General features: G+C 40.2%; 1 protein-coding gene across 4 annotated transcripts in view; it reads right to left on the reverse strand.

Moving 5' to 3' along the window:
* The window catches only part of ppp1r12a.L (protein phosphatase 1 regulatory subunit 12A L homeolog), a 69472-nt gene that overhangs the window by 40498 nt on the left and 1708 nt on the right, over positions 1–27266 (reverse strand). For all 4 annotated transcript variants that reach the window (XM_041586375.1, XM_041586374.1, XM_018252497.2 and 1 more), the window contains exon 2: positions 5087–5217. In XM_041586375.1, coding sequence (XP_041442309.1) covers positions 5087–5217 — 131 coding nt within the window. The remainder of the gene's footprint in view (positions 1–5086; positions 5218–27266) is intronic.

Below are 27266 nucleotides of genomic sequence, written 5' to 3' on the forward strand. Positions count from 1 at the left end.
TTACGTGAAATTGGGATACAACTTTGGGTAAGAAGGATGGCAAAGTTCGTAGTACAGCTTTGTCCTTGTGGAAAATAAGGAAGTGTGATTTGCAGAAAAGAGCACTCAGCTTGGACACTCGTTTGGCGGAGGAGATCACCACCAAAAATGGAAGCCATGGGCTCAAAGGGTGGATCTAGTAATGCTTCCAGTACGAGATTTAGGTCCCACCCTGGGACTGGAGAACAAAATTGAGGAACTCCCTGAATGAATGTCCGAATGGAGTCATCCAGTGCCAGTCTTGACTGGAACAATATCGATAAGGCTGAAATCTGTACCTTTATTGAACTGAGTTTTAAATTTAATTGAAGCCCCTTTTTAAAGAAAGGACAGTATCCTAAGGATTTTGAGTTCAAGGAACAGCAGATTCTCTTCAATGCACCATTTATGGTATGAATGCCATATTCTGTGGTAGGATCTGGAAGATGTTGGTTTACAGGCCTTCAGCATGGTCGTAATCACCTCTTCTGATAACCCTTGTTTCTGCCATATGGCTGTTTCAACAGCCACCCCGTCAAAAGGAATAGCCCCGGATTGGGATGAGCTATTGGCCCTTGCAGGAGAAGGTCTGGTCGTCAATTGTATAGGTTGATCTATCGACATGTCCTGTAGGTCCGAGAACCATGTCCTTTGTGGCCAGTATGGTGCCACCACAATGATTGTGAGCTGTGACTGTCTGATCTTCTTTAGTACCCGAGGTAACAAATGAAGAGGTGGAAAGATAGATTGAACCTCCAGCTCTGCGTCATTGCATCTGTTCCCGACGCTGCCGGATCTCGGCATCGGGTGAAATACTTTGTGACCTTTCGATTGGTTCTGGACGCCATCAGGTCTATCTGTGGCAGTCCCCAGTGATGAACTAGTACTGCAAACCCTTCCGGGTGTAACTCCCATTCCATGCGATTTAGACTGAGGTAACTGCCTTTGATTAGTAGGTCATCCAGGTAGGGCGTGATCGAGATGCCCTGCAACCGTAGTGTTGCCGCCGATACCGCCACCCGTTTGGTGTACTCGTGGCGCTGCCGAGAGGCCGAAGGGTAATACTACAAATTGGCAGTGTTTGTTCGCAAATGTGAATCGAAGGAAGCGGTGATGTGGTGGCCAGATCGGGACATGGAGATACGCATCCTTTTTGTCCAAGGACATCAATAGTTGGCCTTGTTCCATTCCCCTGATTACTGATCAAAGGGTTTCCATTCTGAATCTGGTCTATTCTGATGAATTTGTTTAAGAGTTTTAGATCCTGTACTGGTCTGAAGGACCCATCCTTTTTCGGAACTATGAAGAGATTGGAGTAGAATCCCGAGAATCTCTTGTGACGGTACTGGAACTATTACCACCGCTCCCTCTATGTTGGAGATGCAGTCTAGGAAGGCTTGTGCCTTGATGTTGTTGGTGGGAACTCTGGACATGAAGAATTTGTTGGGGGGAATCGCAAAGAAGTCGATGTGATAACCTTCTGATACTATCTCTTTGACCCAGGCATCTGAAGATTAGTGGGTTCATGCCTCCAGAAATCTTAGTAACTTGCCCCCTATTTGTTCCCTTGATTCCGGAGGGAGTGCCCAGTCATGCTGTTGTCGATTTCTCATTTGCAGGCTTGCTATGCTTCCATGTTGGTCGACCTCTGTCACTTTGTTTGGAATGAAAGTGCGATCTTTGTGGTGAGTTGCTTCTTCGAGGAAAACATCCACTGTGGCCTTGAAAAAAAAAAACCTTCATCGTCTGGAGGTTGTGGCTGTTCTACTCTTAGATTGTGGGAGAAAGGTGCTCTCTCCCCCTGTTGCTTGAGAAATATTTTTTTCTAATTCTTCGCCAAATAATTGTTGTCCCTTGAACAGGAGTGATGCAAGTGATTTTTTAGAACTGAGATCAGCTGATCACATAGGTATGCTGTGGCATCCACGATTGAAAGAATGGATGACATGGTCAGATCTAGGAACTCCTTCTTGTATGTCTCGAAGGAGAGCCTCTGACCAGGCTTATATGGCTCTGGATACCCATGCCGAGGCTAGTAATGGTCCTAGTGCTGATCCGGAGGCAGAATAAATTGCTCTCAGAGTGCTTTCCTGGATCTTTAAAGGCTGCCGCCTCAGTAACTGGTAACGTGGTAGATTTAGACAGCCACTGACTGGTGCGTCTACAACTGGAGGGTTAGACCATTTATCCATAAATTCCTTCGGAAACGGATAGGACTTTGAAAATTTCTTAGTGGCTTGAAACGTTCATTCTGGAAAGTTCCACTCCTCTTGAATTAGACTAGTCAACTGATCATGTGCTGGAAAACATGTTGTGTATTTGTGTTGTCTTTTGAACAGACCGGTGGTCTGGCTCTTCTCTTCCTGTGTTAGTGTGATATTAAGTGTGATATTAAGTATATCAAGGACACCCTTAATGCCGTCAATGTCATGTTGTGCATCTTTATCTTTGCTTTCCCCTGGGATTTCCTCCTCCTCTGAAAATGACTCTGAAGGCGGGAGTTCCCCCTCTGACTGGGAAGTGTTTTGCTCTGCTGAGGATGCGTCCGAAATGTTATGTGGGACTGCATTAATTTTTGGACTATCTGCTCTTTTGCGCTCGCCCACGTGCCTGTGGCTCGGTTTTGCCCAGATTATCTGCAATAGCTGGGAGCCCCTGTAGGGAGGCTAAGGATTGCGACAGTTGAATGGCCCAAAAAGCATCTGGTGGGTCCTGTATAGAGTTTCCTCCTGTGCTCTGGGACGTGCCCTGTGAGTCTATGCTCTCTGGCTGGGACTAAGAGTGTACTCTGCCACCCACCCGAGCAGGCTCTGCACAGCGGCTCGTTCTAGCTTCCAGAATATTTTAGCTGGCTTTTTGTGCAAGCAAAGTATGCCACATTTGCTGTTACAGGGTTACCCCGGTTATCTTATGTGATGTAAGTGTTGGAAGTTTCTCTGTGAGAGGATGTCCATCCTCCCGGTAGCAGGACACTTAAAAAAACGGATTAGAATAAGCAAGGCTTATGGGGTTAAGATGGACTCCAGACACGCCCCTTTTTGAATAATTAATAAGTGTTTTGCCTCCTGGAGGATGGAGCTTAACCCCTAAGGCCCCTGTGTCCCCCAGAGACGATAGAGAAAAAGCAATGGATGGTGAACAACCCCTTTAGACTGCTTATTTTTTGCAGGCAGAAAGAAGCGGATCCGCTCCGTTCCCCGTCTCACATGCAGTGGAGGTCAGCCGAAAATGCGAATCTTCATGCCAACCCTTGCCAAGCAGCTTAGATGAATGGAGCAGGGTCATGGGCTGGATCCGCTTCTCTCAGGACCTATGCTCCATGTGAATTTGTAAATTAAGTTTATTAGGTTTTAGCCAATTGTACCCTGTTCAAGAATGGGGCTCATCAAGGATGCCAGTTATATCAAGCTTTTTATAGACACTTGAACTTCTATTAAATAGCATTAGGGTTAGGTATATGCAAGATATTAATATCGAGGAAAAGCAAGACAAAGTTGCAGCATACAATAGCAATCTCCTCTTCTGAGGTAACTATCAGTATGAAGAACTAGAATTAAATGACACAGTGAATTACCATATAGGAGCTCTCTGCTAAAACAACCAAATTGCATAATCACTCAAAAATGCCTAACTTATATTTTTGACCAATTATGCGTGTGTGTGTGTGTGTCATTGCCATTTGGTGATTTCTATGAACAATAACACACACACAAAAAAAAGTGTTTTTTTAAGTAATTGAAACACTACTTCCTTACTACTAGTTTATATAAACAAGTTACTGTGCAGCCATGGAAGAAGCCAATCAAAGCATAGGTTATGTAGCAGATTCCAGATGTACTGTGTAGAATCCCATTGTATTCTATTACAGAGCTTATCTGTTATCTGCCAAGTAACCTTTGCTCCTTATTTAGCTTGAATGGCTGCCTCAACAGGCTATTTACATAAACTATAGTTGTCTTTCTAAAGTAAACCCATAACTTTTACCAGTGCATTCCAACAATACATTATATCTTAATTAGGGATGCACGGATTTGGCTGAATCCTTTTGCCTGGCTGGACCGAATCCTAATTTGCATATGCAAATTGGGGGTGGGGAGGGAAATCACATGACTTTTTGTAACAAAACAAGGAAGTAAAAAAATGTTTTCCCTTTCCCACCCCTAATTTGCATAAGGCAAATAATAAAAAAAACAAAATAAATAATGAAGACCAATTGAAAAGTTGCTTAGAATAGGCCATTCTATAACATACTAAAAATTAACTTAAAGGTGAACCACCCCTTTAAGGCAGGAAGATTTTTAAGAATTTTGAGGAAGTTGCAGACAGTATTAATAGCACGCACACACAAAACCAACACATACAGCACATTGCTGCAAAATATAATGTCTGTCAGGGACTGGGGGTAAAAAGGAGATCTCAAAGGGGGTAAAGAACCATCTTGGGGTAAGCCACAAGGGAGTTGGAGAACAAAATCATGGGGAATAGAGAATTAGATGGCACTGGGAAATGGAAGCACCAGAGAAGAAAGACAGACATAAAATAAAAAGGACTTGTTGACAGCAGATAGCAAAGGGAAGGAAAAAGGAATATGTATGTATGAAAACCGGTTTAAGGGAGAAGGAAAAATAGAAGGATGCCAGAGGATAAAGAACAAAAGCAAACCAGAATGAGGTAGAAATGAAGATAGAATATGAAAAATGGGGGGAAAACATAAAGGAGCAAAGAATACAGCTTGGCTTTAGGTAATCTAATGAGATTTATTCTTTTTTTTTTTTTGCGCAGCTCTTAAACCTCTAATTGAACTACAACTTCCAGCAACCCTCCTCAACAGGCTTAGGAGACATTATAGGACTTTTTTGGAGGCACAATATGTATTTATGCCCATTTGTTTTTTGGGGGGGGGGGGATCATGGCTGTGCTAGTTACTTTTAGGATCAATGGTTCCATGTGGGCTATAAGTAATACAGAAGGATAATTTTTGGGAATCACAATGGTAGTATATTAAAAACAAGGAAATCCTGTAATAACAGTGATAGCCCTGAATGTTAGAATTCTAAAATAAACTTACTCTGCTATGTCAAGATATCCACAGGATGAAGCAGCATGTAGTGGTATCCAGCCTTCATTATCTGGTTGATTGATACCGGCTCCATGTTCCACAAGAAATTTGACCATATCTATGTTATCATCAATGCAGGCCTATAAAAAAGAAAAAAATGCTTTAGCAAATTTAGAATGAAAAAAATCATTACAAAGGCAATAGGGTAATTAGTTTCTGCTCAGTTGAATACTCTGGACCCTACTCATTAATAAACTAGAAAAAGGTATAAATCCTAAATTTTTTTGTTCTACTGATTGCAGTAGGGTTGACATTTCAATAGGGTATATTTGGGTTGAGGGCTTCTGTAACAATCGCTAAAAGAGGGTTACTTTCTCTAACTAACATAGAACAAGGGGAGTGTAATATAAGAGAAATATTAGTCCTCCTGAGTGTGTCATATTCAAATCAATGCATGGCTGCAAGTGTAATTTGGACCCAAGGTACAAGACTGCTAAAACTGAAAACTGGGGAGCTGCTATAAAGATTAATAACATAAAAAATGAAGACCGATTGCAAATTGTCTCGGAATATCATTTTCATACTAAAATTGAACAAATAAGTAAATAACCCCTATAATTTTTTGACATTACGGTTCCTTTAACTGCAGCCCAGAGTACACAGCATGATGAGAAGCTGCTGTAGATATTTGGAAGACATGGGTCTATAGCTACTGTAAGACTGATGAAGCTCCAGGTTGGTACACTAACTTCAGTATATAAAACACAGCATTTCTAGCCATCTCCTTTTGTAAGCTAGCATTCTACTTTAAGCAGCTTGTATAGTTTATATACAGTTTATATATAGTTTATTTTCTTGAGCCCAAAAAGAATGTAATAGCTCCACTTCCTACTGATAAGGAAACTGTGGTTTGGACTTTGCACAAAATCTACACAGTACACTGTCCTTCAGCTTCAGTGGACATCTTGGGCACAATAAAGTTAAACATAGTAATATCTAAATAGAATACACAAGGGCAGTGACTATCCTGTAAATGATATCCTTATATCCATGCTTAGTGATGTCATCGGTTATAATCGGAACTTAGTGATGCCATTTCGGCCACATGACTCACTGAAACTTGTTTATTATAATAAATAGAGTATACCCTGTTGCAAAATATGAGCATATAAGAAGTCACCTTGGAGTTCCATGACCTTTATAAAAACACATACAAATAGAAGAAAATAAAAACACAGCCATGGGACTCCTCAGTAACTTATATCATCCTTATATTTTAGAAGAGGGGGTATTTAATTCACTATATATGTACCTCATGTGAGGCAGGAAGTGGTGAAGTTTGTCGCTATTGGCTAACTGATCCGATTTCCACTTATAGGCTTTCAGGACTTATTGGGTTCAGTCAACTAGAAGTTATGCACATCTATATCTGTGCCAAAGTCCACAATCATCCTATATATCAAGTTAACGTTTACTTCTTCCTACTCTGACCTACTCAAGTGCAGGCAGTAGTGCACTTCGACAAATGCAGTCAAGCAAATGGTTCACGAAAACTATGACTGGGTAGAAGTACATCAAATACAACGGTTTAGATAAAAACTGCAGTGCCACCCATGAATTAAGTATATTTAGAGGAGAGCTCTATCATACAATCCAGTGATACAAATAAAAGCTACAAATTCATATTCATTTTGTCCCATTCTAGAAGGCAGATTTGCTTCAGGTTATTCAGGATGATCAGATGATGCTTAGACACCACGATATTTAAATAGTGCCATAGAATGTCCGTTGGATTGAGGTCAGGGCTCTGACTGGGCTACTGCAGGATTCACTTTTTGTTTTTGAGACACTCCATTATTACTATGGTCTTGTGATCATTGTCTGGGGCACAGTTCATTTTTTCAGCAGGACAAACAAGTTCCCCTGCAGCATGTTCCTATATTTTGTACCATCCAGTCTGTGTCTTATTTCAAGATGCCAATCACATGCTCATACAAAGCAGTAGATAGATACTTGATAAATGCTTGGAAATAAGGACAAAACATTATTTTCCATAAAACCGATCATAGATATATGTAAGTCTATGAGTGTCAAGCTTTCTGTGGATCGATCTTTGATCTAATTTCTTGTTGAAAAATCCCAACAAAAGAATCCTCATATAAAGGTATTACAGGTATAGGATCTGTTATCCGGAAACCAGTTATCCAAAAAACTCAGAATTACAGAAAGGCCATCTTCCACAGACTCCGTTTTATCCAAATTTTAAAAAATGATTTCCTTTTTCTTTGTAATAATAAAACAACACCTAGTACTTTATCAAAACAAAGATATAATTAATCCTTATTGGAAGCAAAACCATCTTTTTTGGGTTTATTTAATGTTTACATGATTGTGAAAATATACATTGTATCTCAGATTTAGATGGAGAGACAGCAGAATGATTGCTTTTGTGTTTCTGGTCATTTAATATCAGTCTAAGTAGCCATTATTCAGGTAAGTAAAAAAGAAAAAAATAACTGCAGGATCTACATTTCATCACTAGAGCAGATACTGTTGACAAACTGGAGAGACTGGTTTTTGTTAGCTAGAGTGCAGTCCCAACTGTTTTGTTAAATCTTTACCCAAACTAAGTTATATACAGTATACACAGAGAACTTAAGTGAATGGTGTCTAGAATATGTTTCTTTTCCCAAATCTTAACATGAATCTATTTAGTACAAAAATTATTTTGAAATTACATTTTTACTTAGCTGTTTGAAAACTGCTGAGGAGCTTTTGGCATGTAAGCTCTATGGGACAAGGACCTTCTACATCTTATGGAGAATATCATTTTTGACACCATGTGCATTTATTTTTAAATAAATAAAGAAACGTGAAACATTAAATACCTAAAAAAAAGATATAGCACTTACTTCTAGATCAGGGCGTTTCTCTTAGTACCACCCAACCCTCTTCTCTGTCTCTTTAATTTCCTAGGGAGACTATTTGCTGGTTTGCATCTTTACAGTGTCTACCTGATAAACAGTATTGTGGGTCAGGTTCTCAGCTACTGTGATATCCCAAAAGCTCCAATACCATATGTATATGAAGACAGACGGAGATTATTTACAAAATCAGTCACCTCTCATGCCTACCCCCTCCAGGACTATCCACCCAAAATAATGGCCTACGGGCGACTAATCGCCGCGTCTAATCTCCCTGAATGGCTTGCTGGTATCTTGCACCCGCTAGCACTAAAGTCGCTTGCGCCTTAGACAATCTGTATGCACTTTTTTAAAATGAGCCCAGCTGAATGAAAAAGGGGGTGTATTTTTCTTTCTAGTGAAACTTTGCCAACAACATATTTTCCAGACTTCTTTGTTAGAAACAATTAAAACTTTGCTCAGTTCTGTCTCCAGTGGTTACTGCCAAAAGTCTTCTGCTGTGACATAACACAAATAATTACCTTGTAAGTAGAGAATTACTATCTAGATACAAATAGCACAGACTTCTGAAGCTTGTACACACTATTACAAACTTTGAATATATATTTGAGGATGTGTATACTGTATGTTAAAAGTTGTTTTAAAGCCGAACTAGAGGAAACCACTCTCCGCTTTTCAACCTACTGCAGTCAAAAGTATTTCACTCTTAGTTTGTAGACCATGAAAGGGGTTGTTCACCTTCCAATCACCTTTTTAATTCATTTGTTTTCAGAAATTAAGAATTTTTTTCAATGGCTTTCCATTTTTTACAGTTTTACCAAAAACAGGAAATTGTTTCATACATACCGTAATTTCTGTTTCCTGGTCACTTCCATGGCAGCATTCACCAACGGGTTAACTTCCCCCTGCAGGCCAGCGGACAGGACCTCCCACTATCAATTTAAAAGTTCCACCTCTTCCCTTACCCCCTAGTCTCAGTATTAAAGCTGTCCCCTATGAAGGGTGGGAAACTCCCCGGTGAATGCTGCCATGGAAGTGACCAGGAAACAGAAATTACGGTATGTATGAAACAATTTCCTGTTTTCCCTAAGTCACCCATGGTCAGCATTCACCAACGGGACATACCCAAGCTAAAAACAGAGGGCGGGACAAAAAATGCATTTAAACAGAACTTTTAATTTGTGGAAGACATTACAGACTGTAAAACTTTCCTCCCAAATTTAGCTTCCTGGGAAGACAATACATCCAATTTGTAATGTTTAACAAATGTATTTAAAGACGACCATCTTGCCGACTTGCAGATACTCTCTGGCGACTCCCTGGCTTGCGCCGCCCAGGAACTTGCCAATGCCCTGGTAGAATGAGCCTTCAACCCTTTAGGTACTCCTCTTCCTGCCACGTTGTATGCCTTTGCTATGGCCGCCACGATCCAGGAACTAATAGTTCTCTTCGTTGGGGCTTGACCTTTCCTATACCCGTTAGGTATTATGAACAAATTCTCTGATCTCCTCCATGCTTTTGTTCTTTCCATATAAATCTTCACAGCCCTTACTAAATCCAGGGTGTGCCACATCTTTTCCTCTGCAGATCTTGGGTCTGGAAAGAAAGCAGGCAGAATAACCTCTAAGTCCATATGGAACTTGGACATGACCTTTGGAAGGAACCCGAATGCTGGTTTCAACACAACTCGATCTTCAAATATCACTGTATGTGGCTCCGAAACTGACAGAGCTGCCAACTCTCCCACTCTACAGGCTGATGTAACAGCCACTAAAAGAATCACCTTTAGCGTCATATTCCAAACGGAGGCCTTCTCCAATGGTTCAAATGGAGACTCAGACAAGGTCTTCAGGACGAAGGGAAGATCCCATGGGGGCAGACAACTTCTTTTCGTTGGTCTTACCCTTACTAGGGCATTAAAGAATCTTTTCACCAGCGGTCTCTCTGCCCAATTCTTCCCTGTTAATGCCGAAATTGCAGACACCTGACCCCTCAGTGTGCTACAATGCAACCTCTTCTTATACCCCGAAAACAAAAATTCTACCAGCATTGGAGCTGATGGAGACAAAGGGTCTTCTTTTCTCTCTGTAGCAAATTCCACAAACTTCTCCCATACTCTGTAGTATTGCTGGGAAGTGCTTGGTTTCCTTGACTTCAACAGAAAGTCTATGACTTCTTCCTTCTGAAACAACTGTGTTAACTTTCCCCTCTCAACCGCCAAGCCATCAAGGCTAGATGATTGTGCCTTTGGATCTGGATTGATCTCTGCGTCAGCCAACCTGGAAAGCTCTGAATCTGCATGGGCTTCTCTATGGCCAGCTTTTGAAGAAGAGGAAACCATGGCCTTCTGGGCCAGAAAGGGATTACCGCAATGGCTTCTGCTCTGTCTTTCCTTATTTTTTTCAAGACTCTCCAAATTAACGGGCATGGTGGAAACACATAAATTTTGCCTTGTGACCAACTTTGACTCAGGCCGTCCACCGCCTCTGCCTCTTTGCAGGGAAACCTTGAAAAGAACCGGTGACACTTCCGGTTTTGTGGGGATGCCATCACATCTATCTCTGGACGCCCCCACTTTCTCACTATGTCTTCGAAAATCCAATCGTGCAGGCTCCATTCCCCTGGGTCCAACATTGTCCGACTGAGGAAGTCGGCCTTCCAATTTTCCTTCCCTGGAAGGTGGACCGCGGTCAACCCTTCTAGCCAACCTTCTGCCCACTGAAATAGTGGTTCTACTTCCTTTAGCAAGGACACGCTTCTGGTGCCCCCCTGCTTTGCTAAATAAGCTACTGCTGTGGTATTGTCCGACATAACCTTTACTTGTCTTCCTTTCAGTAGGTGTGAAAAATATGTGAGGGCTTCTCTTATCGCTCTCAACTCCAGTAGATTTGCCGGCACATTCTCTCCTTTCCAAGTGCCCTGAACCACTTCTTCGCCTATGTGGGCTCCCCATCCCATGCTTGACGCATCTGTGGTTAATATCACCCACTCTGGTTCTTCCAACGGCATTCCTCTTGCCAGATTCTTCCGTCTGCACCACCATAACAGGGTCTTCTTTACCTCCTGTGGTACGAACAGCCTCCTCTGTAAATGTAGATGAGGCTGCCTTACATTTCTTAGAAGAAACATCTGTAAGGGTCTTAAGTGCCATCTTGCCCATCTCACTATCTGTATAGTTGCCGACATGGATCCCAGCACTTTCAGACAATGATGCACGAACACTGTCTTTCTTTTCCTGAAATCTTTTATCAAGTCGACCACCTTTACTTGACGCTCCAAGGGAAGACTGACTAAATTTCTGTCTGTTTGAAACAAAGCCCCTAAATATTGTAGGGTCTGAGCGGGAATTAAACTGCTCTTTTCCAGGTTTACTATCCAACCGTGATCTAGCAAAAACTCCTTTACTCTGGCAGTCTGAATCTCTGCTTCTGCCTTTGATCTTGCTACCACCAGGATGTCGTCTAGGTAGTGATACACCGCCAAGCCCTCCTTTCTTAATTCCGCTATGAGAGTAACCAATATCTTTGTAAACACCCTCGGGGATTGGGCTAGACCAAACGGAAGACACTTGAATTGAACATGCACATCGTCTATTGCGAATCTTAGATACTTTCTGTGCATCTGTGCGATTGGAACATGAAAATACGCATCTTTTAAATCTATGCTCGTCAGCCAATCTCCTCTTGAAATGACTTGCATGATTGACATTAAGGATTCCATCCTGAATTTTCTCACTTGCAGGAATCTGTTCAGTTTTCTCATATCCAGCACCGGTCTTAATGCGCCTGATGCCTTTTTTACTAAAAAAAAGTTTCGAATAAAAACCTGTGTGTCTTTCTTGAGGAGAGACCAACTCTATTGCCCTTGACTCGAACAACTGCTTCAAGTACTCCTGGGCTATTTCTTTGCTTGACTCTGTCTCCTTGACCACAGACCTTATGAAAAAATCTCTTCTGGGTACCGTCTTGAATTCTAGAAAAAACCCTGATTCCACCACGTTTCGTACCCATGTGTCTCGAATGGTTGTGGCCCAGACATGAGAGAAATCGGCTAACCTGCCACCCACCATGTTCTGGGCCCTGCCACCTTCATTGTCGACCGGAAGTAGATGGGGCTGAGGAAAAAAATCCCGGTTTTTTCGCTGCCCCTCTGGAACTTGGACGTCCTGATCTCCAAGAAGATTGCCTGGAATACTCTCTACCAGGCTTGTACTGTTTAGACGTCCTGAATGACTTATCCTTCGGTTTGTTGTAGTTCGTCTCAAAGCGTGGTCTTTTTGCCTGACTCTCTTGTGGCAGAAACACGCTTTTTCCACCTGAGACCTTTTTAATAATTGCGTCGAGCTTCTCTCCAAATAACATCTCACCTTCAAAAGGCAATTGACACAGATTAGTTTTAGAAACTGTATCCGCTGCCCACGTCTTCAGCCATAAAGCCCTTCTGGCTGCCACCGACAGTGCCATAGATCTTGCCGAGAAATGCACTAGGTCTATCGAAGCTTCGGATATGAATTCTGTTGCCATTTTACAATCTGTCAACATCTCTAAAAGCTTTGGTCTCTTTACATTAGAAGATATCGCTTCTCCAAGTTCTGACAACCACACCTTCAAAGCTCTAGACACTGAAGTCAGAGCAACAGCTGGTTTACAGGCTGCCCCTGCGGCCCCAAAAGCTTTCCTTAGATTGAACTCTATCTTCTTCTCCATTGGCTCCCTGAAGACTGCCGCATCATCTACTGGAAGTGTTGTCTTCTTAGCCAGCCTCACCACAGCCGCATCCACTTTAGGTGGTGAATCCCAGGTTTTTGAATCCTGTTCGTCAAAAGGATACTTCTTGTTGAATTTCCCTGTTGTCTGAGCCCTTTTCTCAGTCTTCTTCCATTCTGACGCAATTATCTCCTTGATAGACGAATGTACAGGAAAGCATGCGGATTTCTTTTTTGATGATGGAAAGAGTTTATCCGCCGATGACAACTTTGTCATTTCTGTTGGAAAAGTTAGAGTCTGTCTGACTGCTCTTATTAACGGGTCAATCACCGCTAAATCAAATGTTGATTCCTCTTCCGAATCAATCTCGCCCTCCTCTGATCCTGCCTGAGAGAGGACGTCCGAGTCAAATGACAGATCTCCCTCAGATACATCTGAAAAAGACTCCCCCTGTCTTCCATGCTGGTGTCTTGGTCTTTTCTTAGTGCCTGACACCTCCTGGAATCCCTGAATAACTGCCTGTTTTATCACCGAGGCTAAGGATTCCCATTGATTTTCTTGTGAAACAGAGGACCCAGGTTCCTGTTGTTTCTCTGCAGAAATCGTTTTCTCTGGAGACTTGTCTTTTCTTACATCTGTGGCAGGAAGGCTGCATGAAAATAACAACAATGTTAGAAACTGAGCCCTTCATCTCTGCCATATTCTCTCTGACCTCATACATCACCTTTTCCCTTTAGGGTGAGAGGCTTTCCCTGTCATACCAGGTTCCATTGGAAAAACTGGTTAAGAGAATAGATAAAAAAGTAATCAGCCACTGGTCTTAGAATACAAGAAAACTCAGCTGATACCCCCCACGTACCTGTGTGCATAAATGCTCAGCTTAACTGATGGCAAAATGGCACCCACAGGAAGTGTGTATTGCTTTAAATAGGGCAGGTCAGACTCCTGCATAAATCAATGTTTTCCTTTCACTGACTGCCCCACCAATGAAATCAGCCTTCTCCAGGCTAGGACGCTGGAGTTTTAGCGCCAAAAACCGCCTCCATACCTTCTTTTTCCCATTTTGAAATTTTTTGCGCTCTTGCCCTCATCCAAAATGGCCGCCGCGTCACTTCCGCCGCGCCGCGTCACTTCCGGTCCACGGCGATCTCCTCATTCTTTAGTAAGCGGCGTGCAGTTAATGGCGCACTCCGTCTTCAGACTTCACCTGACCAGCCCAGCCGGAGGATCAGCCCCAAACATCGCCCAACACGGCCATGCTTCCTCCGCATCCCCCTGACCCGCAGACGGGAGGAGAGACACGGGCATGTAAGTAAGCCCCTGCTGACCCCTTCTCTGGGGAGCTAATATTAGGCCCTTACTGAATCTTGTAGTAGTCCTGTTTCTTCATCCAACAGGCTATCCTCTCCCTGGCCCGGACAGGACAAAAAAGACTAGGGGGTAAGGGAAGAGGTGGAACTTTTAAATTGATAGTGGGAGGTCCTGTCCGCTGGCCTGCAGGGGGAAGTTAACCCGTTGGTGAATGCTGACCATGGGTGACTTAGGGAAATATAAGTTTGAGGTTCTAGTCCAGAGGTTTCCAAACTTTTTTCACCAAGGGCCACATGCGGTAAAATAAACAAAACAACCGGGCCACTCACTCGAGGTGAAGTACGTATTGCCTCACCTGGGTCAAGGGTCCTAGAGTTAAAGTACATAAATACACACACGTGTGTGTGTGTGTGTGTGTGTGTGTGTGTGTGTGTGTGTGTGTGTGTGTATATATATACACACATATACATATACATATATATACACATATACATATATATACACACACATACACAACAATGGTGACACAATACAATATAAGGCCTATGAAGGGACAAAAGCAGCAGCTAATAAGGCCAGCCTGTGTAGCTCGTCTCTCACCTCAAAGCTCCTGGACACCGGCAGGATACAGTCACAGGACAGATTCACGGCTCATTAACAGGTTGGAGATTCTTCTCTTCATGAAACGGGAAGGTGGGATCACCTCTATGAACCCCCAATCCTGGCAAAATGCACAGCCATTCAAGTGCAGGCTACACCCATATAAACGCCTATCCAATGTTATCACTTGACTCCACCTCTCCCGCTGTAACCCCGATCACCGGCCTCGCTCCCCTCTCCCCATCACTGCAGCAGGAGCAGAGACGTTGCACGGATACATTCAAACACAACCAGCAACCTAGCTTGCTAGACCAAACCGCGCCTCTCAGTCTAGGCAATCCTGTCCCACAATACGGGTTCCCAACCTGTGATTGGTCAATGGTAAGACATTCAGATACTACTGTAGGATGAAACGCCAATCAAGACTCAGCAGGCGGTACATAAAGGACTTTGCGGCAGGCCAATTAAAATGGATCGCGGGCTGTAGTTTGGACACCCCTGTTCTAGTCTCTGGTGTTTCAGTCTGGCAGGTCAGTAATTCAGGTGCAGATTCTGTGCCGCTACAACTTTGCAACATTTAATGGATACAGTACATTTCTCAGGAGCATCTCTGGAGTATTAGCAACTATTGTATTAATTCTAATAGCTGCCTTTAATGAAACCAATATATCAACTAATGTATCAATTTAGAATAGTTTAGTAAACAACCCCAAGAGCAGCTTTAGAAAGGGGAAAAATTAGACTTAGGGCAAGGCCAGAAGTGACGTTTTTAAAAAAGCTCCACCAGGCGTAAATACGCATAAACTGCACTACCACTGAAACTAATGGAAAACGCACTATGGCAATTCACACAGGGCGCTTGCAAGCTGAAATCCGCCAGAGAACGCCAGTATTGGCATTTTTCAGCAGAAACGCCAATACGTCAAGAAACTGAAAAATCAATAGACTCTTTGGGATCTGCACGTTTGAAACCACACTGTGTAAAACGCAGCGTATTTTAAATATGGTGTCCATATTCTCAATGAGAACAAAGAGAAGTGTGTAAAAACGCAGCGTATTTTAAATATGGTGTCCATATTCTCAATGAGAACAAAGAGAAGTGCATGTTGGGAAAAGAAACCTACGTGCTGAAAAATGCATGTTGACAGTCGCGTGTGGTTTCAGTGGCGTATTTACGCCCGGCGTTTCTTTTTTAAAAACGCAACGTAAAAACTCCACGTCTGGCCTTGCCTTAACACTTCAATATTGGAAAAAGTCTTCATTTCTGGTGAACTATCTGAAACCAAGTGAATTGAAAAAAGTGTTGGAAGGTGAACAACCCCTTTAAGAACACATTTTGTGAGTTTATTTACTAGTAGACTATGTTGTCTTGTATTTAGTTTTATTACTTATAAGCCAATGCATTACTAATAAAAATATACTAATTTTCATAACAGTTTTTTAACCTTTACTAGCAGTGAATGCATTATTTGTATCCCAGTTTACTTGAGACTTGCATCATTCCTTAGCAGTAATATACATAATCATTTTTTTTTTTCCCTTTGGTTTGTTGTCTTTAATAACCTGCTTTATGATTCTATGACTCATAATATGGTTACTTTCTATTTGATGCACTTAATGAATATTCTGCACTTGTTACCAGGGTAACATTCAGTATGCTGCTACAGCTGGTGATTTTGCTTTTCTGTAAGCCACCTCCATTTACACATTACTGTCATAATGCTGGTATTTAGAGTAAAGTAAAAGCATTTCGTGCAATCAAAAATGGGCTATTGTGTTACAGCTATATTTCACACAAATGACTTATGTTATACTTAAAAGCAGAGTGACAAATAGACCACAAGCTCAGTACCCCTAAAAGCCACCTAGGCACACTGTGTTGCCCTTTGCTACAATGTGCTGCTGGCAATATTGCGTAATTCTCCATACTATGTAATAGCGCCACACTGTTGGTCAGACGGTGGGTTTGTAACTAAAGCTGGCCATAGATGTTGAGATTTTTAAAAGATCAGATCCTGATCGTGAGACCACGATCTTCTCAGAACGATCGTACGAATTTACCATCAAATAAAAAGACCAATTTACCAGGAAAACAAAGGGGAGCTGCCTGCTTGGCCCTGCAAACATAGAGATTGCACTGGGACCGACAAAGATTTTTTGACCTGGCCGATCAATTTCCCGACAGATGTCGGCCGAAAAATCGTAAGATGTACGATCGTTCGAATACCACTAACCACACGATAATTGGTCGGGCTTCCCTAAAATCGGTCGTTCGGCAAGAAGAATCGTCGCGTCTATGGGGAGCTTTAGGTAAACACAAGGCAGACTAAAGCCTAATGAAGCAACAGAAATTTAGGTCATATTGCATTTAAGCTGCACTGTATGGACTGTGTAAAGCTGACTGGGTCATTCTCTTATAATTTCATTTTTTACTGCAATAAAACTGTGAAAGTAATTTGTACTCTATTAATAACACATTGTTATAACATGAAAAAAGATTTTGCAGAGCTGTACTATAAATGGGTGTATAATTTGAACATCCAGTATCCAAAAATACAACCTATGATGGAGAACGGATTAAAAAGGGCCCTGCCCATTGTAACTAGGCTTCATAAATCTATATTGGTGGTAAAACAAAAATACTACTGGGTTTATTCATTTTTTTTCTTCTTTTTTAGTATATGGTGATCCATTTTACAGGAATGGGGAAAACCTCAATTCTGAATAATTCCAGAGGAGAAAAGCATGTAGAATACTGTATATTTCATAAAATAATTCCTCCACCCAAAACTTTGCAATATACATTAATTACAAATATTCAATAGTCTAAATGCAATCTTTACATGTAAGGGATTTTCCCCCAAAACACATCAGTTAATAGCACAACTCAAGCACAATCCTTTCAAAAAGACAAAAACATTTTATATTTAATTTTGGAATTTGACATGTGGAAGGCCATTTTCTTACCGTCAAACCACAACTTATGCTACAATAACCGATGTCTGACACTGCTAAAATTGTCAGGAGCCAATTAGAGGGTCTCTTTTTGGAGCATAGGAGAAACTAGGACAATATATTTCAACTCTTAACTTTAGTTTTGGCAAAAAGTATTTTTGGAGATTTTAGGCATTGAAAGTACTGATGTATAATTTATATTAGGGATGCACCGAATCCAGGATTCGGTTGAATCCTTCTGTCCGTCCGAACCCGAATCCGGTTCGGTATTCGGCCAGATCCTTTGTGAAGGATTCGGGGGGTACGGCCAAATCCAAAATAGTGGATTCGGTGCATCCCTACTTTACATGCAGATGATTTAGTATTTACTTTATTAGTAAGCACATAGATCTACATAAAACCAATATTAATATTATTGATAAAGCTAATCTGAGGAGTCACCATTATTTATAAATTTCCATAAAAGTTCTGTCAGTCTCAACTGCTTTGCCGAATTCAAGGATTCTAGGGAACTATCGAGAAGATGAAAATTTATTACGAGCCTCATACTGATATAAACTTAAATGTAGGTATGGGATCTGTTATCCAGAAAACCATAATCCAGAAAGCTCCAAATTAAGGAAAGGCCATCTCTTCTAGTAGACTTAAAGTATGAAAATATTACGGAAAGATCTGTTATCCGGAAAATCCCAGGTTCAGAGCATTCTGAACAACAGGTCCCATACCTGTATAATAAATTAAAAAAATTGTAGCAGTAATTTTTGAAGTCAGATTTCAGACAGCAGCATCTAATACATCCTTTGGGGTGCTTCTTTTGCCTGTAAAGTGTATTAGAATTCCCTCTTTTAAAGTACCCAACTCTGACCAACAGCAAAGTCAGAAAAAAAATGTAGTGGACTTCTACACAAACCAGAATGGATTATAGAAGTGTATTTGTAAAACTAATTTTTTTTTAAGCAAGCATTCTGGAATACACAATTTGAAAAATATAAGACCCTGAGCCCTTATATAGAGAGTTTACATAAATAGGAAACCTTGGCATTATTATACACAATGAATCTTTATAACTGTGCTTAATTTTACAAACATTTTTAAGGATTTCTTGGTATTAACTGCACATCTATATCTATATAGATCTATATGACCCAAAGATTAACTGAAAGGACTGCTTGCAAAACAATGAACATCTTTTAAAGTTATTGCAACAGTTAGGCTGCATAAATTTGACTTAATCCAAGTTCAGTTCTTCCATAAAACTTGTACAATTTAAAGTCAGAAATTTCCTCCTCTGTTATACCTTTTATAACATTTTATTCTGTAAGACTATTTGTAAGGTGTGCTAGGTCCTGTCTAAGTTTGTTTATATTAATTCAACAGTGCAAAAACAGCAAAAAAAATAAATAAGGACATTCTGATGGTCCGGTACTATTTTTGCAATAGCAGCCAGATACTGACTGACTTAGGGAACCAATAAAGACTAAGGAACAAAGACAACCATGACTGTGCCATGGTTAAGACCTGCAAACATAGAAAATCTCTCTTTTTAGAAGACAAGGAATCACTAAAAAGGTAAATCTTATTTTTTTGGAAAAAAAAGTCACAAAAAATAGCACAACAAATTTTCCATATATTTATACAGGTAAGGAATTGGTTATCCAGAATGGGGTTTTCTGGATAACGGATCTTTCCATAATTTGAATCTTCATACCATAAGTCTACTAGAAATTCATGTAAACATTAAATAAAACCCAATAGGCTGATTTTGCTTCCAATAAGGATTAATTATATCTTAGCTTGGATCAATTACAAGGTACTGTTTTATTATTACAGAGAAAAAGGAAATATTTAAATGTGGATTATTTGGATAAAATGGAGTCTATGGGAGACTTTTTTCAGTTGGTTTACTTTTTTTTTTTTACCATTTTTTTCTAAAATCTATATTTAAAGTTTAAATTCCCTCTCTGGAGTTTCAGTCTGGCAGCTCAGTAATCCAGGTGCAGGTTCTGAGCTGTTACAATTTTACAATATTTAGTCGATACATTACTATTGTATCAATTCTAACAACTGCCTTTAAACTCAAGTATTCTGCTCAGCAGGGACAAATAAGAAATGTATGAACAAATATACCAATTTAGAACAGTTTGGAGCAGTGGTTCTCAACCTAACTAATGCCGCAACCCTTTAATACAGTTCCTCGTGTTGTGGTGACCCCCAACCATAAAATTATTTTCGTTGCTACTTCATAACTGTAATTTTGCTACTGTTATGAATCGTAATGTAAACATCTGATATGCGTGATGTATTTTCATTGTTACAAATTGAACATAATTAAAGCATAGTGCAAACTTTTTTCACCAAGGGCCATATGTGGTCCCCTGTCCTTTGTACTTTGAGTGAGTGGAGCAGTGAAACAAACCTTTAAGCAGCCCCGCTGTCTTCTGTACTTTCCTAACAATCAGCTCTGGGCTGACAGGCTGCAAACAGCAGACGGTGCAATGTGTGTGGTGCACACTCTGCAATCCACTGATCATGTCTGCTGTTTGCAGCCTGCCAGCCCAGCCTGGCACTGACACTGCTCTTGTTCTGCAATACACTACAAAAACAGGCTTGAAGGTGCTCAATGACTTCTTCTATAAAGATGCTGTTAACTATGCCAGGCACAAAGCTTAAATAACTGCCTAAATGATTGAATAAAAATATAGGAATTACAGAGTCAGGCTCCGGCAAATGACATATTGTGGGGAAACAAAAACAGACATTCCGCTGTGCCAGGAGTAAAGAATCCTGAACATGTACACGCCAGCAATGCATCATAAATGTCCGCATAGTCACTCGTGTTTATAAGAACATGTTTAACTCCTCGCATGCTCCCCTACTCTTTACCTTATACACTGCCACACAGGCACATGTGCAACCCAAATTCACACCGATAGCAGCCATTGAGGAGTCTGGAGGAAGAAAAAAAAAAAATCAGAGGAAGCCCATCAGGAGACGTTGCATTCAGTCTTCAGCTCCCTCTACCGGCTTGTAGTACTCTCTCTTACTACCCGGAAGCAGCCGATAGCGCTTCCGGGAATGTCAGCTACTGCACATTCCCTTAATAACAAATGCCAGCCGCAACACTATTCTTTAACCCACCCTGTCCGGACAATGGTTTTGTAGTTTGGACACCCCTTAGGCAACCCCTGTGAAAGGGTCGTTCAACCTCCAAAGGGGTCGCGACCCCCAGGTTGAGAATCGCTGGTTAAGAGAGTCGGCGACCCCCCCCTGAGCAGCTTTCAGCTGGCCATACATGCAAAGATCTGATCATACGAATTGAGGATTCGTACAATTTTCGGACCGTATGTGGAGAGACCCAACATTTTTCGTCCGGCGGAGATCAGTCGTTTGGTCGATCAGACAGGTTAAAAGATTTCTGTCGGCTGCCGATAATATCTCTGCATGTATTGCCGATTGGACGATTCTCAGAGGGTGACTGTCACTAGCTTTGGTCAGACATAACTTTCGTACGATTGCTGATCTGTTCTTTTGTAATTTATTTGATTGGAATGGTTAGTGGCAGGTCAGGAGATGGGAAAGTCCGATCGTATGATGATTCGTACGATCAGATCTTTGCATCTATGGCCAGATTTAGAAAGGTGAAAAATTAAGGCCCCCATACGCAGGCCAATAAAAGCTGCCAACAGACCAAGTTGGCAGCTTATTGGTCCGTGTGTGGGGCCTTCCGACAGGCTAACCCAATCATTATCTGGCCCAAAAGTCGGCCAGATGTTGATCGGGCAGGGTAAAAAATCCAGTTGGATCGCGGCTGCCCGATCCAACTGTCCGTATTGGCTGCATTGTGATCCAATCGTTGGGCCCTAGGGCCCACGATCGGATCAGCCCGATATCGCCCACCTCGATGTGGGCATATCAGCGAGAGATTTGTGTATGGCCACCTTTAGAATTTACACTTCAATATTAGAAAAAAATTCACACATAGAAAATAGAAAGTAATTGAAAATAATTTCTGGTGGACTATCTGAAACCAACGAAACAAACTTGTTTCGTTGTTTTCAGTCCTTCTGTCCACTCGAAATAAATACTTTTTAATGACCTTCTATTTGCTATTTGTGGTCATTTTTCTAACATTGAAGGGCCCTGCTGAGCTACATTAAAGGCAGCTGTTATAATTGATACAATAATTGCTAATATTCCACAGATGCTACTGAGAAATGTATCAACTAAATTTTAACAGTTCAGAATCTGTACCTGAATTACTGAACTGCCAGACTGAAGCATGTAACTTTATATTCAATTTTGGAAAAACAGTCAGAAATAAAATATGGGAAGCAACTGAAAAAAGTATTTATTTCTGGTAAAACAATTTGAAAACAACTGAAATGAATAAGGGTTTGGAAGGTGAACAACTTATTTAAAGGTATGGTGAATAAAACTACGGATAGATCCCTTATATGTAAAGTCCCACCAGGTCCCAAGAATTCCAGATAACAGATCCAATATCTGTATACTACAGTGTTCTATTGACAGCCATGTTTAAATAACCAAAGTCATGCTTTAAGCACACTGCCAAAATGTAGTTGGGTAACAAGAAGCAACCATCACTCGAATACTGATGGAGTCATAATATAGTTGTTAAAGAGGTTGTTCACCTTCCAAACACTTTTTTTCAATACAGTTGTTTTTTGATTGTTCCCAAGAAATAAAGACTTTTTCAATTACTTTCCATTTAATTTTTACAGTTTTTTCCAAAATCTAAGTTTAAAGTTGAATGTTCGTGAATGCTCTGTGTTTGAGTCTGGTAGCTAAGTAATTCAGGAGCAGACTCTAAACTGTTACAATTTTGCAACATTTAGTTGCTACATGTCTCCGCAGCATCTGTGGAGTATTAGCAACTATTGTATCAATTCTAACAGCTGCCTGTAATGAAACCCAGAGATTCTGCTCAGCAGGGACAAAGATAAGAAATTTATCAACTAAATGTATCAATTTAGAACAGTTTAAAGGATCGGCGACCCCCCCTCCCAGGGATGCCTTAGAAGGTAAAAAATGACACTTAACACTTCAATATTAGATAAACAATCGATAATCACACACAGAAAATAGAAAGTCATTGGAAAAAGTCGTTATTTCTGGTGATCTATCTGAAAACTACTAGTTGTTTGAAGGTGAACCACCCCTTTAATGACAAAGGGGCAAATTTATCAAGGGTCGAATTTCGAGGGTTAAAAAAAACCCTCGAATTCAAACCTCAAGGTAAAATCCTTCGAATTCAAAGGATTTTAGCGCAAAAAGTTTGATTGAATAAAAATTGTTCGATCAAATAATAAAATCCAACGATTTTAAGCGATCGATTCGACCCAAAAAAAAGTGCTGGGGAAGGTCCCCATAGGCTAACATTGGACTTCGGTAGGTTTAAAGTGGCGAAGTATGAAGTCGAAGTTTTTTTTTAAAGAGACAGTACTTCCATTATCGAATGGTGGAACACTTTTTTACTTCGAATCATTCGATTGAATTTGACCAATTCGATGGTCGAAGTACCCAAATTCGATTTATTCATTCGAGCTTAGTAAATCTGCCCCTAAGATATGCACAGAGAGGCTCTTACAAATGTATGTAAATAGTAACAACATAATCTTTATTTTTGGCGAAGAGGTTTTTTTCCCATATAGCAATGAACATGTTGTTCCAAACCGCCTTTGGTGTTGCTTCCATTTGGATTAAGGTAAAAATACCCACGTTAAAATTTATTAGATAAAAAAAGGTAAGGGATTCCTTAAAGCTGATGCCCTTGAGTGCTAATATGGTAAATACGGCCCTGACTGTACAGCTTATATTCTACAGTTTAACATAGGCTAGCTCTCTATCATTAACATGTATTTATATAGCTCCAAAATATTCCACAGTTGTGTAAGCGGGTGTATTAAATATTGAAACAAACAATAACCTTTGCCCAATTTGGAAATCCATTGGGGCTCCATATAGAACCCATGAAGAGGTTGATATATGTTGCGGATATGGCCAAATATCCAATCTATATCCAATCTTTTTATACCAAAATTTGTGCAGTGAGGGGGGATAGAGAAGCCTTGTACAAAGGAATACTTTTTATAATGTAAGCATAGGTTACTAGCACTGAATAGACAGAAAACGGTTTATTAAAAAAAGATTATACCTTAAACCACGTAAACACAATTGCTCCTCCAGCTCGCTAATGATTGGAGGGGAAGCCAGTGCTGAACCAGTATGTACACCTGTTAGATATGGGATGAAGAAGATCTATCAGGTTGACATACTGGTCCAATATTGCCTCAACACCAAGCAAAGCCAGAGATCTAGAGGTTGCTAAATTTCAAGGGGAATAGGAATAAGGGAGACAAAGAAAACTTAAGCATGTACCTGGAAGCAAGCACAATAAATAGGTAGGCATAGGGGGTTACTAAGGGTTGTTACAGTGCCAGAATCCTATACTTGCTGTTAAAAAAAGACTTTAGACATTCATGGAGGTATGAAAGCTGGATAAAGATGATACAGCTTAGACAATTGGTTAAAGTCAAGTTCACCAATCTTGGCCATAGTGTAGTATAAGAATCAATTAACTAGTCACAATAATGCTCACAAGATTTGATAGGAAATGAGGAAAAGAATGACCTGCAACAAGGGTGGGTATGTTCAGACACTAGCATCAACATGCCATTCAGAATCCAGAAGATCCAAACAAAAGTTGGTACATTTTGGAGAAACGCTATTCATATGGTTGGCAGTATTCAAAAGCAACTTCACTTAAAGGGGTTATTCACCTTTAAATTAACTTTTAGTATGATGTAGAGAGTGATAATCAATTTGAAATAGTTTTTTTTCTTTGTGTTTTTTTGAATTATTTAGCTCTTTATTCAGCAGCTCTCTAGTATGCAATTTCAGCAATCTGGTTGCTAGGGTCCAATTTAACCTAGCAACCATGCACTGATTTGAATAAGAGACTGGAATCTGAATAGGAGAGGCCCTGAGTAGAAAGATGAATAATAAAAAGTAGCAATAACAATAGATTTGTAGCTTTACAGAGCATTTGTTTTTAGATGAGGTTCAGTGACCCCTGTCTGAATAGTCAGAAGAAAACAGCAAATATTTAAAAAAAAAAAAAAAGCACTAAGAACTCAAATGTTGCAGGATGGCAAATCCAAGCATACTTTAACGTGTTATCAAGTTTAAGGCATTCTGGAAGCAATGATCCATCAACATCAGGGTTGTATGCTTTATGCAATACAGCTTAATGAACTTTATCCTGGCTCTTCAGAGACTGCGGCTGTATTAGAATTCAATGAGAATGAGTGTAAAGTCTAGCTCCATGTTCTTTGCAACTGGAGCTGGAAGCAGTAAGCACAGTTTCATAAAACAGTCAAATGAACATAATCTCCATATGCAAGATAAGAGCAAGATGACAGATATAGTGCTGGTAACCATTTGCCTCTTGCTGGTGAATTATATTGAAAATTACGTTTTTTGCCCAGTAAAATTCTCATTAGTGAGTTGTTTTCCATGTGTTAAGTTTTCAATCAACTTCTATAAAGAACTAGGGGGCACAGTGGGACAGCCTTATGGTAGGGGTTTGTGTCCCTTTAATAAGGCTACAAACCATGCAGCTTGGTGCCTAAAAACAACAACATATTGAAGTAAGGTGCAGTACAAATTAAAGGCATGACTGAAGTTAGAAAGGAGTATAGTAAATAACACGGTCAGCAATTCAATTGACACACATATGTATGTATGTATTTAGGTATGTGTAAATACTATTCACACAAACATATATGCACAGACCCAGATTTATAACAAATATTTTATCATCCTTATTAGTACAAGCCCCAATTGTGCTACCAAACTAATTACACACACGCATCGGGGTCAATTTCAAGGCTAAGCAGCAAGGCCGACTAAAAATAAACAACTTGTTCAGCATTTTCTCAAAAGAATACATGTTCTTAAAAAAAGGGAGTTAGTATTTAGATTGCTCTAGAACTACATAGGTAGAATTTTGTTTAAATATTGTCCGCTTGTTTAGTTTTGATGGTTTTCCAGAAAAAAAAAAAAGTCTTTGAACTTTGCTATGCAGTTGTCGGCAACAAGAGCCTGTTTCATGCTGGTGCTCACCACCACCGCCTGCATTATCTCCCATTGCTAACCTGCCCTTATTTGGCCAACAGAGATTCCAATCAGTCGGCTACAAACATAACGTGCACAAAGCATACATTTTTAAAGGCACTGCATGCCAACAGTGCACTGCACTTCTTTCTCCAACAAATTAAACTAGAAATGTTAAAGAAAAGAATTAGCTTTGATGCACAAACTTAAACGTAAAGTGTTCTGTAGAATAATGTTTCCACAAATATATTTAAAGAGATGGCTTAAAATTCTTGACTTGAATGACAAGAGCAGCGTCATTTATCATCCTAGAAACGGTTTCTATGAACATTACAGACAACAGCGACAGAATGTACAGGAAAAAAAGCTAAGCCACAAAACACTGCAAACTGTTCTGATACCATGAACACTGAGTAGTCTTTTCTAGAAAATCTGCAATCAAATTTTTCAAAAAATCAGCCAGCCGGGCTTCTAAATAACTCTATTGTACATAATTTCTCCGTCATGTTCGATTACATAGATTCTTTATAAGTACTTACAAACAGCATTTAAAAATAATTACATGTACAATGCAACGACAAACAAAAAACAGAAAGGAAAAAAAAAAAAAAACAGAACGCCAATTACACGACTCTAAAAATACGTATCTAATGTGCGAGATTTAGGCAGCTGCCAAAAATAATCCAGAAATACAGCGGTAAAACATGCAACCACTGCAGTGCACATTTCACCTCCTTGTCTTTAGAAATTGCAGCACTTTTGTCACGGTTGTTAAAGGGAATTTCACACTTGATTCACACAAATTTGATCTTCATTTTCTATAGTTTTTGAATTATTTGCATTTCAAATCTGACTCTTTCTGGCCTGGAATGAAAATGCTTTCTGGTTCCCAGGGTCACTGACCCCTACAACCATACAGGCAGCTGCTGAAGATATAGTTTTATAGTCATTTTGCCATTGCTTATTTTTTTGTCTGCCTTCACAACTGCTGCCTGGCTGCTATGATACAGAAGTCCCAGCAACCAGATAGCTGTTAAAATTGCATGAGTGACACCTGCACAATACAAAATGTAAATAAAATAAGTAAACAAAACAACATTTTCTTTAAATGTCATGGTCTACATATTACTACTAATGGTGAACTGCCCCTTTGAGCCCACTGGGACAAATGACTACAGCAAAGGACTGACACAGCCTAGAAACAGGATTTTCAATGAACTTGGCCTAGTCTCAATCACTCAAATGCAAGGAACTGCTTATACATTTGTCGCTGAACTAGACCTCCCTGTACCAGACATGCAAAATCCTGATAATTGTCGTTCAAACTACAACCGGAGAACAGATTGGAAACCAATGAATAAACACTCTCTTTCAGGGATCATTTGCCTGCAGTAAAATGAATCTGCTTAAAGTTTAGTTGATTCAGCAAGAGTGAGCGGTCACAATTTGCTAGATTGCATCAGTACTGGTAAAGAGGTACATTATCAAATATACTTTAAGCAAGATTGTCTGATGGCGTTGCAGTGAACTGTAATTATTGCATGTGACAATTAGAAG

The sequence above is a fragment of the Xenopus laevis genome, chromosome 3L (assembly GCF_017654675.1).
Source record: "Xenopus laevis strain J_2021 chromosome 3L, Xenopus_laevis_v10.1, whole genome shotgun sequence".
In the NCBI taxonomy this organism is placed as follows: domain Eukaryota; kingdom Metazoa; phylum Chordata; class Amphibia; order Anura; family Pipidae; genus Xenopus; species Xenopus laevis.